Source organism: Euprymna scolopes, chromosome 7 (genome assembly GCF_053919585.1).
Source record: "Euprymna scolopes isolate OS-2025 chromosome 7, ASM5391958v1, whole genome shotgun sequence".
NCBI classification, from domain to species: domain Eukaryota; kingdom Metazoa; phylum Mollusca; class Cephalopoda; order Sepiida; family Sepiolidae; genus Euprymna; species Euprymna scolopes.
The window spans coordinates 24,019,666-24,032,538 of NC_136488.1; the positions used below are offsets into that span (position 1 = coordinate 24,019,666).

Genomic DNA, 12,873 nt, shown 5'->3' on the forward strand with positions numbered 1-12,873 from the left:
AATTCATGGAACTTTGGTAGGGCTAGATGATCTAAGAAGACAGCTGAATAGGAATTTATTCGCATGAGATTTGAAAATAACCATGTTATAGTTAGCCAGAAAGCAGACACATGGTATTATGTTCCACAGAAGTATAGTTCTAGGAAAGAAACCCTGCTCATGGAATTTTAGTTTAGTTTTAGATGCAGATACAAAATGAAGTTGTTGTAGCTAGGCAAGTATTTGTTGCTAACGTCTTACAGAGAGGAATTATAGACAGGTGCTCGACTGAGCTCCAATCATAAAGATAGAGAAAAGGCAGACTTGCAGCGTCTCTTCTGTGAGAAAAAGGCAACATTTGAACAGCTTTTCTAGTACAAGAGCTAGTTCCGGTTGCAGCTTTGTGAACACAATGATTGGAATATTGTCAGGGCCAGTTGCTTTGCTAGAATCAAAACCTCAAAAATAACTTGAGAACAACATAGTCTGAAAGAAACAATCATTAAATCAATTGTTTTTATTTTTTTTACATTCACCCTCTATCGCCACTTGGATGTAAGGGGATACTATTTGGGACAATACTAGGAAAGATGGACAAGACGTTGGTTTACATTACATTTAACTTATGCATATTAGTACAGTCAGGGAAGCAGGAAGGGAATTCTAAAGTCTACCTGTTTGAGGGAAGAAACTATTAGAGGAGAACGCTTTTGGGCGTTTTCGTACCTCAACAATGAAGGGGTGTGATTTTGTTGCTAAGCAGGTTTTTCAGGGATATGTATGTTGAGGGGGCACAAGTGCAACAAGTTCATCAAAGCACATTCCATTATAATACTTGTAAAACAAGCACAGAGATGCAACATTGTGGCGATAGGACAGGGGTTGGAGCTTAGTTGACAAAGTAGGATCTATTAGATTGAAAACTCTTTTTGACCCTATCCAAGAGGGAGAGACTAGTGGTAGATGTACCAGCCCAGATATGGCAATAATACTAGGAATATCTAGTTTAAGCAAACAATCTTAGCAATAACTACCACAATCTCTGGAAGACCAAGCAGCTCTAAGAGAGAATACAATCCTTAAAGTTAAATATAACTTATAAAGAAATTGACTGGTAGTTTTAAGAGGTGGTCTCTTGATCTGAGAAATAACTAAATGGGGGGGGGGGGGATGCGGTTTGGAAATCCTACAAGATATAATCCTTGAATGTTTTTAGTTTCATTACACAGGGCTTTGTCAAAATACCTTGGTTTGAGGATAATTCCCCTAGGAAATAAATCCTTATTTTGTTCTTTAGTCGTCACATTCAATGAGTGATATTTCTGACAAAGGGTGAAGAATTGTTTCTTTCTGGTTTGGAACCTATCAATATAATATTTATCACTGACTAGTTTTTGATTTTGAAATGGTATTTTTTAGCCTCTTACATGGAGTGACTTGATGCCTTGTCTGGAGCGATTTCCATTAAAAAATCCTAAAAACAAAAAACCACAATCTGGCAGAACTTTGGCCCAAATAAAGCAGTCCCTTCAGCATATCTACACACTTGGTTATAAGAAAAAAGTAATGGTGTACCTTCTTCTAGTGATGCTAACGTTAGTAAAAACACTAAACTTGATTAGTGTTGGCATGATTAATTTAGAATCGAAAAAAAATTGATGTATTGGAATCAAAACTTTTAGCCTACATTCTGATTCCAAAAACGATTCTTTTAATTCTTTTTTGTTTTTTAAATTTTATTTTGTTTAAAACTTAATTTTCTATTGCGAGTACCAATGATAAATATTTGTTTCTGATCAGTTAATAAACGAAAAATCTATATATATCATGACAACTTTAGGTAAAAATTGAACTATATGAAATGACACGGTAAAAATGTATGAGTTGATAGGTAGGAAAAATGGCACAAGTAAACAAATATAGATGAAAATCTCACAAGATTGAACCACTATTTTCAATCAATTACCCAATAAAGTTTAGAGAGAAAAAAAAAAAGGTAAGATCCATTCGTCTAATGTATGCCTCCCATCCTTTCGTTCGGTATACTTTTACTTTTGTAAATATATATGCCCAATTGAACGTTTTTTCTTTTTATGATAATCCAAAAATTAAAAAAAGCAAAAAAAAAAACAAAACAAAAAAACACAACCTAAACTATTTCAAGAACTAAATATTTAGAAATTTAAAAAGAATCAGAATTAGTAATTGTATCAGATTCAAGAACTTAGAACAGAATCAATTTGAATCGGGGGAGGGGGGCGGTATTAGAATCGTCGGTATTCCGGCATAAAGCTCGAGACAATAGTCTCTAACCCCCTTTCACAACAAAAGGAACTAATTTCCCTATACACCGCTTTTGGTTACTATGGGAACAGCTAATTTTTGTGATGATTCGATTTTTAATAATAAACACATTTTATTTTATTTTAAATATTAATATTTATTTTTAATAATAAACTACACTGATTAATATCCCAAAAACTACTTTTTTGTGACAAATTTAAATGCGCTTGCTTGCATGTATAGAAATGGCCACCACCGATAACAAAGAATTACATTGCTTAATATGAATACTGAGAATACTCCAAAAAACACAGGTCAGCTGCTGCAGGTATAACATCATCAACAATTTTCTCCATAAGTGCAGCAGAACGCGTACGATTTTTCGATTAATTAGCGGCAAGGATACTAATAATTTGTGCGGGTTTTCAGATCGAATAATAATTAAAAAAAAAAAAAAAAAATCAACAATAATAATAAAAAAAAATCAACAATAATAAAAAAAATCAACAATAATAAAAAACAAAATAGATTTTATTGGTTTATTCCTCGAATCACAAAAATTAATAAATAAAAAATCCTGTATATTGTAGGCTACAATAAATGTTTGAAGCCAAATCTTTCAGCAAAAAAGGCCAAATTCAAAGACAAAACCACATTTTTTAGATAAAAAAGGCCAAAAAAGTCAAATTTTAACTTTTTCTTTAATAATTACTATTAAACAATTATTGTTTTACTTTTAAAATGTCCTGTATATTGTTTATTATTAAAAATCGAATCATCACAAAAATTAGCTGTTCCCATAGTAACCAAAAGCGGTGTATAGGGAAATTAGTTCCTTTTGTTGTGAAAGGGGGTTAGAGACTATTGTCTCGAGCTTTATGCCGGAATACCGAATCGTCTGATCACTAAACTGGAGACTTCATCAAATCAGCCTAATTCTGGTTGTGGAATCCAGTAAAAACAAGCAAAAAAAATTAAATTAAAAAAAAACCCAAAAAACATACACGCAAGAAATAGAAACTATTACATGGTCATTGAGGAGATGAAAACTAATCGCTGTTTTTTTTTTTTTATGTAGCCTTTGAGATGAGACTTCATAATTTGTGCATTCATTTTTAAAAAAATTTTTATGGGGCCTTTGGTGTAGTGGATAGAGGCGTTGAGTCTCTACGGTTCAAGGTGAGCTTTATCTGAAGATAGTGGTTTCAATCCTACCCAAAGCAGGTCAGAGGATTAGATGGGTGAAAACCTGTTGAGACAACAATTATGGAAGGCAGTAATTATTGGCAATAAGTTACAAGACTCAGAATTCTTATCCCATTGCAATTAACCATCTGAAGGAGGCCAGAAATGATTTGGCTAAAACGTAGTGAAACACAACTATGAAGATAAGGATAACAGTCTGCAAAAAACTGAATATACTCACTGGTGCTTTGTTTACTCAATGTTTGAGAAGAAAACAATATTTGAGACCAAAACAAGACCATTGTGGCGGCAAACTTTACCCTTTGGTAACTCAAACAAAAATGCTTAAACTCGTTTCTGCGCAACCAAATTCATGCATGCATCCATTGGAACTAAGAAAAAACAAATATTTTGGACTAATCAAAGGATTTTCTGAATTTATTCAAAATAACCCTTTCAAAGCCACTTTGACCAGAATTTTTTTTCAATAAACAGTTAAGCTGAAATTTATGACAGATCTATGTCTCGCCTCAGCCCAATCCCTCTGTTGGGCCTTGGGGTTGTTGTTATCTTAACTCATGTTTACACAGTCATAAGTATACACATGCAGACATTAACAAACACAGACCCACAGCTCATTAATTCTTTCACATTATTGTATGCTCATCAAAGACCAATGTATAAACTTATTCATTGAGATATTCCTAAATTTTCTCACTACGTTTTTTTTCTACTATAAAAAAAATGAACATTGACTCTTATTAATAACTTTTAATGAAATATAATTTGTATAATTGAGTGGGAAATTTTGGATTACGATTTTCAGAACTGTGGATAATTCACAAGCTTAAAATTATTGACTTTGACTTTTTTGATATCTCAGTAAAAGAATAATTCTTGTTTTGCAAGGACTTTAAAAATATTAACAAACATTCTGTTTTCCTATTGTTGTAAACTTCCATTTAAAAAATATATAAAACAAATTTCTTTTGTGAATTTATGCTTTTGAATTCATTATTTTACTTGTGTTTATCATATAACACTTCTCTTACTCTTTCTCAGATTTAAGTACAAACCTAAAAACAGTTTTCACTAAAAATGTTTCTCTGAAACTGGCTCCCCTCCAAAATCTTCTGTCCAAATTGGAACCTTGAAAAAGGGACTTCCAAACCTTTCACGGGAAAGGTTCTTTTTTTTATTTTTATTTTTTTTTTAATTACATTTTCACCCCAAGCAAGGCACATTGCACCCTGTGGTGTAGGGGGCTACTATCAGGGGAAGCAACTACTGGGACACTATGTTGGGATTTGGGCAGCAAGTTACACTTGAACTTCTGAATGTCAGTACAGTTGGGGAAGCAGGGACCTGGAATGGAATTCCAGAGTCAAGCGGTTCTGGGGAAGAAACTACTGAAGTAGAAAGATCTTCTACATCTAGGGATCTCTACTGTGTGGCGGTGAGATTTAGCTGCCTGTCGGGTTTGTCGAGGGTGTCTACGTCGTGGGGGCACAAATGTCTGCAGTTCGTCAGAGCATTCACCATTAAAATACTTGAAGAACAGGCAGAGGGATGCAACGTTTCGTCGATGGGACAGAGGCTGAAGTTTAGATGCCAGTTCAGGGCCTATCAGATTGGCGACTCTCTTTTGAATCTTGTCTAGGAGCGAGAGACAAGTAGCAGACGAACCAGCCCAAATATGACAGCAATACTCCATACATGGGCGAATGGTGGCCTTATAGAGGTACAGGATACTTTCAGGTGTCAGTAGTTTTCTAGCACGGTAGAGAGAGCCATCCTTCTTCGCAGCGGCCCTGGCAATGTTTTCAATATAATTGTTCCAGCTCATGTTTCCTGTGAACGTTAGGCCAAGCAGTTTGAAAGATGTACTCTCAGACAGGGAGTCACTGGCCATTGCTATTGGTGGCAGAGAAGGTTTCTTATAATTATTGAAGGAAACCAGGTTAGTCTTGGCAGCATTGAATGTGACCATCCATTTTTGTCCCCATTCCACTACAGATTGGAGGTCATCCTCTAGTGTTTTTGCCATTTCTTTAGATATGTGTTCATTTGTTTTCTTGTCATGCCTTTCTAGAGTGTGTTGTCATCAGCATATATACCCATCTCAGAGGCAGTTTTATCAGGGAGGTCATTAATAAATATTAGGAACAACAGAGGTCCAAGGATAGACCCCTGAGGCACTCCTGCATTTATATCACACTGTTTAAATGTACGACCGTCGAGGACAACCTGGATTTTTCTCTTATCTAAGAAGGATTTAATTATGTTAAGTATTCTACCAGTGATACCGTATGATTTAATTTTCCTGAGGAGACCCTCATGCCATACCCTGTCAAAACCCTTAGATATATCTAGAGCTACCGCTCTGCCCTTCCCCGCTTTGTCCAGTGAATGGTATATACGTTCAGAGATTACAGTGAGGATGTCTGCTGTGGAACGGGCTTGTCTAAATCCATATTGTTTGTCAGTTAGAAGTTTAGCATCTGTAAGGTGACGGACTAGACCATGGTTAATTATGGTCTCAAATATTTTGGCGAAAAATGGGAGGAGGCTAATGGGGCGATAATTTGGTGGGTCAGTTCTTTCGCCAGAATTCTTGAATACTGGTACCACAGAAGCAGTTTTCCAACAGCCCAGAAAGCATGATTTATTAAGGCATTTATTGTAGAGTTTGGAGAGAATTGGAGCTACTTCGGCTGAGCACTTTTTTAATAGCACAGCTGGGATGAGATCAGGTCCACATGCTTTTGAAGTGTCAAGATTTTTTATGATAGCATGTACCTAAGCAGGGGTGATTTTTAGATCGTCTAGCGTGGCGTCTGTCCGCAAAGGAAAGTCAGGCAGGGGGTGGCTGGAAGGGTTCAGTGTGGAGTTTGAGGCAAACCAACTGGCAAGCATATTAGCCTTGTCGGTTGCTGAGCAAAGAACCTCGTGATTGTTGGTAAGTGGAGGAATTGTTGATTGCCCATTATTTACTACACTGTTGTAGATTTTCCAGAAGTCACGAGATCCTAATTTTTGTGCTTCGATGCATTTTTTAGTGGTTTCCATTAATTTTCTCTTAGCTGTCGCTATTTCTTTCTTAACGTTACTTCTAGCTTCTATATACTTATGTTTGTTTGAACTGGACTTATGTCGGTTAAATCTGCAGTATGTATGCTGCCTTTGAGCAATGTCAGTTGCGCAAGTAGAAGTAAACCATTGGGGAGAGTGGGGCTTGCTATAAAATTTCCGCATGGGAACATGTGTTTCAATTGCTGTTTTGAACCATTCAGTGGTCTCATTTGTGCACTGTTCAGCAAGAAGAGAAAAAATATTTCCCCATGGGGCATCTCTGATAAGATCTCTGATGGCTTCCCAGTCAGACTTTTTATAATATCTCGTTGTTTTGAGCACTGGCTCTTCAGTTTTGGGTATAGAGTTTAGGGCGATTTCAACGATTATCACTGCATGATCAGCGTTCCCGAGTGGGCTGTCGGCATTCGTTATACAATCATCAGGAACTGTGGTCAGAAACAGATCTAGAAGTGATGCGTGTTGTTCTTGCTGGTCAGGGAAACGGGTGCGAAATGTAACCATTTGTGATAGAGAGTGAGATATAGCGAAGCTATGTGTTGTGCTGCCCGCTGCATCTGTGTGAGTAGAGAATCCAAGCCAGTTTTTGTAGTGAACATTAAAGTCACCAAATACATGTACTTGTGCGCTAGTGTCGAGGGAGAGTGTTGTGTCTATGCTGTCAGAGACTTTGTTTATTATGGTGTACTCCTGAGTCGAGGGAGAGCGGAAGAGAAAATAAAAGTAGGTAATGTTATGTTGTATGTTTAGTCTAAAGCACATAAAGGCTTGATCATCCGTTGCTAGGTTTGTTTCTCTAGTCAGAGGGAGGGTGTTACGAATGTAGACTCCAAGTCTGTGCATATGTCTGTCAGAGTCCTTACGGCAGAGTGGGAGATAGCTAGGCATGTTAAAGTAGTTAGAGGGGATTGAGGAGTATAGGTTAGTCTCACTTAGTGCTAAGATATCCGGGGTGTTTGTTAGGAGAAATGCTTCAACATCATCTAAATTAGTTCTAAGCCCACAGATGTTAGTGAATGCAAGCCTCAAGGGAGGAGGCAAGTTGGATTTGTTTGTCCCTAGGCCTGGTTTAAGCTTATTTTTTGATTATACTGTCATGTTTTTAAAGAGTTTCAGTTAGGTAAGAGGGAGCTGAACAAGAGGTTATGCAGGGTATCAGACATGCAACACAAGTAGACCATTAGCTGACCTTTCTTCAACTAGGACTGTGGCCTTAGGAAAGCCTATTGGGGATGAGTGCAGGGTTCCTTTCCATGCGCGACATGGCACTACAAACATCCCGATATTATACAACTGTTGATGGTACTTTAAGTGCTACCAAAGAGTTAGGGCCCCTGTACTACCAGTCGGAAACAGCAGCCAGGAACTGTCGATCCGGTACCCTCAATCCATCAGAAGAAGGTCACCCCAATCTAATTGCATAGGCATGTGTGGTACTCAAGCACTCCCAAGTGCCCAGTTTTGAGGGGGGGGATGTGTCGGGAGTGGGAGAACGGCATTCAATGCCCTAGACAAGAAACAAGATCTACCACTAAGTGTTTTGTCGATTCACTCGTGATAGTGTCTCTGCGCCTGACTAATAAGCAAAGAAGGAGTATGGAAGCCGGCGATAGACAGAGCCTATCTACTCCTTAAGCAATTTAGGTTTGCAGACCAGTGTATTTGTTTGAGTCACCAGCTCTAGGAAGGTTGCCGTCCAAGACTGGAGAGGCCTCCCTCCCCTTTGGTTTAGTTTCAGAGTTTTCCTCCTCCTAGACGGGTGATCTGGGAAGATCTACTGGGTCCATCAGCCCTGAGAAGGTTTTCTCCATGCCTGGGTCCTAATCCAGATATTTCTGCGACCCCGCATGGTTAGTTAATGTTACAGGGTTAGTTTGTAGAGGTTATATATCTAATGAATAGTTACACTCCTCAAAGTGATTTAGGGACATGCAGTGGAAGCAGTTATATAAGCAGGCTTGTTAGAAAGGCGTTAGTGCGGATTAAGACTTTTACCTTTAGGTTTTTCCACTTTTTTAGCTTTATGTTAGTTTAGATACAGAATAACGTTATAGTGTGAGTAGGTATTAGGAATTGAGCTAAGAATTTTACCCAGTCACTGTATATTTAGATTTACGAAGGTTAAGATATAGGTGCAGTACAGTAAGGGTATAACTGGAGGTACATTTTAAGTCATGGCGTATTCCGTATGTATAATTAAGTAAATAGATATTAGGGCAAGTTTTCAGTAGATGCAGATAGATAGAAGTTGTGTTAGTGTTTCTACTATTGAAGGGAGATAATTTCAGTTTTCATTTAAGAGTCATCGAGCATTTTGCTTAACAGGGAGTATCAGATTTGGTTTAGTATTGTTCGTTGCAAAACCATCTAGGAAGAGGCAATTGTTATGTAATGAAGATCGCTTTGCATCCGAATGCATACTTTGGCTGGAAAGTACCAAACTGGATAGGAATGAACTCTAATGCATGTCAGAGGTAGAAATTTATAGATGTTTAGTGATGACTGTTAGGCGGTTAGCATGTGAAAGTTAGGAGCTTGAGGCTAAAATGTACGTATAATGTAGGGTTTTAGTGGCAGCTAGAGGTGGGGAGCAGATTGTTAGCTTTCAAGGGTCGGGGTTATTAACTTACAGAATACAGTAAAGTTTCATTAGGATTTAGAGTTTCAAGTATTGTTTTAGCTTGGGAGAAAGGAATAAAATTTTTCCCTTCTTTTCTCCTATTTTGCATGCAGGTTAGACATAGGCAGTCATCTTGGAGGTAAAGAGAAACAATTATTTCGTCATGATTCAGAATTCATATTTATAGGCAGTCGTTAAGGTTGGGGACAAAACAATTGTATCTATTCAGAAAAAATCAACCTGGTAAACCAAGCAGTAATTAAATCTCAATAGCAGTACTGAAAGTGAAGCAACATCAGTCCTAAAAAGGACCCCTAGATGTAGCTTGCAAAAAAAAAAAAAGAAAAAGAAAAAGTGTTAACACAAAAAGAAGGAGTTCCTTAATCTTTAAAAAACAAAGTACAATATAAAAAAAACATGAGAATGATTTGTTTAGATATCACAGATTGTTGGAAATTAATTATTACACTGCATGTAATAATTTTAAAATAATCTTCTATGCAAAGAAGATCGGGTGGAGTTCACTGCTTTGGATTTTGAAACCTCGTCCTTCTGGAAGATGTGTTTAGTTCTGTGAAAAAGCAGGTGAATATGGCACCTACAAAAAGAAAGAAAATAAAAATTCTTAATTTTAATTCGAAAATTAAAAAAAAAACAAATAATCATATACTTTTTTATTACAAGGTGTGTTCCAAAAACAATGCCTCCTATTTTTTTATTCCGCTCAAATGGATCAGAGGGGATCGTAAATTGCATTGCTATGATGACTGAACTTATGCATTCATGATCTGAACGTTTCATTTCGCTGTTGCAGATATTGACGATGTGAAACTCTAAGAAAGCAACCCCTGTCTTGGAAATGCGTCAGAAGCAGGGATGCATCCTTGAATTCTTGACAAAAGTGGATTGAAAATGGTGGTGCCTATGTAGAAAAATAAATTCTGGAACACAAAAGGCCGTTTTTTTGTGTGTGTGTTTTTTAATGGTACCAGTCTCGTCTCCATATCTCTTCAACTTTTGGAGTTAAAAAAAATAGGAGGTTTTACTTTTGAAACGACTCTTGTAAATGATTAAAGTAATTTTTTTCATTTTTTTTCTGAGAGTTTCGTTGTTAAAACAACTTATTTATAGAAAAATACTTAGTGTTTTATTTACTTATCGCCTCCAAAGAAGACAACAATGTGGCCCTCTGCTGGCAAGGTCATGCTCACAGTCTTCTGGGACCAGGACGAAGCAGTGATGACAAATTTCCTAGCAATGTGTACCACAATTACAAGGACTTATTATGCTTCATTTTAAAGAAATTAAGAGAAGCTATCAAAATCAAAAGGCAGAGCAAGATCAGCAAAAGCATCTTTCTCCTGCAAAACAATGTTCTGATCCGCAACATCCATGTTTGGCATGTATAGGCATGTGGCTATGAGATCCTCCCCAATCCTTCCTACTCTTCTGGTCTTGTGCCCTCTGACTTTCACCCCTTCCCACCCATGAAGTTGTTTTTAAAAGGAAAGTGTTTTCCAGGTGATGCAGTTCTAATGTCACATCGTGGTTGGAAGATCAACGAGGTGTTCTACAAAAACGGTTTCCAGAGCTGCATTAAATAATGGAAGAAATGAATTGTTCCTGTTTAGAGAAAGACTAATAACTGTGCCATGAGAAGTGTGTCAGGAACATTACTTATTGAACGCCCCACATAAGTTAATCAAAACACCCGGGTGTTTGTGTCGGGGGGGGGGTAAAATAAAAAAAAATTTTGGTAGGTAAGTATGAGGATCGAACCCGAATCCTTGAGGCAAAGTTGGAAATTAAAGTGTGAAAAAAAAAACGTGCAACGTTAACAATTGGGTCAACTCAAAATAATAACAGAAACACGTTTGAATTTATTTAACTACTTAGAATTGGCAGGTGCACGTTTTAATGACTTAATGAGGTCAACTTTGACTGCGGGACAGTATTTTATTTACTGCGGAAACACTTTTTTATTTTTATTTTCCAAGATATTGGGGGGGGGGGGAACCAGCTCCCCATAACAAGGGGATTGTCCAAATTGAATAGCAACTGTCTGATATAAGGAAAATTTCCACATTGATCAAAGCTGATTGCTTTCAGACATTTCCGGCGATCGCGACCGGATAAAAATGCCGCCAAAATTAGTGTCACTTTTATTATACGAAAAAGCCTAATCCACATGCGGCGAGCGAAAAATGTTGAATATTTATCTTTTCAAAGTCGAACAAATTGAATAGACAGGCGACCTCCATTGTTAACTCGTAGATATTATGATTTATATGTGATATAAAAGTTTTAAGAAGTTGTGAGCCGACCGACCGCTTCTTGGACATACACAAAAAGCGAACATACATACATACATACATTTTCGCTTTTATATTTATAGATTAGCTGGACGCCTGGCATTGACCGGCTGTAAAATATGCTTATACAGATTGTGCATGTATTATTATAGAATCAATCTTCTATTGAATATTATATATTACAAGGAATAATTTACTCAGTGGACTAATTCGCCAAAAAAAAAAAATAAAATAAGAAAAAATAATAATGATAATGTCGTTCACCAAATTTTGTTTGCGTTTGTTTACAATATCATGTCACCTGATATTTGGCTTGCCAATCTTAAGAATAGTCTTTCTCCTATAGATAAAATAATCCGATGTAAAAATTCTTTTTTATGTTACACCGGCCAAGTGTAGTGTAAAATATTCTTATATAAAAATTCCTTTTTATCTATAAAAGAATATTTTTAAGATCAGATTTTTTCGATTGTTTATACTTATCAGATGAATTTCTGTACAAAACAGATCTAAGAACACTGCAAGATATATAAATTAGCTTTGTGTAAAATTTACAAAAAGATAAGTTCAGCAGTTTCGGAACCTGTGAGGAACTCACACACACACACACACACACACACACACACACACACACACACACACACACACACAAAGTGACTTTTATATAACAGTAAATAGATATTCACAAAAACAACTGAGACGTGTAATGTTATTATGTAGGTGAAAAAAGCTCAACTGTTTGAGGACAGGAATGGGGCAATCAAAAGTTGCTATGACCAGGCAGGACTACAATATTAATTCAACCATCTGCAAATGTGGAGGGAATAGCATTAAATATCTTGAAATATCTTCCAAAATACAACACTAATGGAAAGGACTGCATAAAAAAGTGGGAAACTGTTGTATGACCCCATGATTCAAAGAGACACAAAGAAGAAGTACAATTTTTTGGAGTCTTTGATAAGACTCAACCAAGAATTGAACTCCAGGCTTCCAGCTCATTAGCAAACATTCTGACTATTATGCTAAATGACTAGTATAGCACAAGGCTATTCAACATTGGATTCAGCAGCAAATAACAAGAAAATAAAACTGCTGCATAGAAATGAAAAGGGATACAATCATGGACAGCTTTCTGCTTCTCGGATTATTTCAAGAGATTTCTTTGCTAAGACAGTTCACTTGTTAAAAGCCAGAAAGTAATGAATCTCATATTTTGGTTGATTTGTTTGGTTTCTATGTTTTACGACATTAACATAACTTTCTATTTTACCCATAGCAGGAGAGGGAAGTATAAATTGTGAGTTCACACCTTTCTCAATATTACTTGCGTGTAATTAACCAGAATAGATCTGCTAGGATTTGAACTCATCATAGTTTTATTCGATAGTTTGCAATGGT

General features: G+C 36.6%; 1 protein-coding gene across 1 annotated transcript in view; it reads right to left on the bottom strand.

Moving 5' to 3' along the window:
• Positions 1–9,532: 9,532 nt before the first annotated feature.
• The window catches only part of LOC145279648 (apicoplast pyruvate carrier 1-like), a 76,328-nt gene continuing 72,987 nt past the window's right edge, over positions 9,533–12,873 (bottom strand). Inside the window, exon 13 of the mRNA XM_080130878.1 lies at positions 9,533–9,758. Within this exon, the coding sequence (XP_079987004.1) occupies positions 9,682–9,758 (77 nt within the window). The 3' untranslated portion in view covers positions 9,533–9,681. The remainder of the gene's footprint in view (positions 9,759–12,873) is intronic.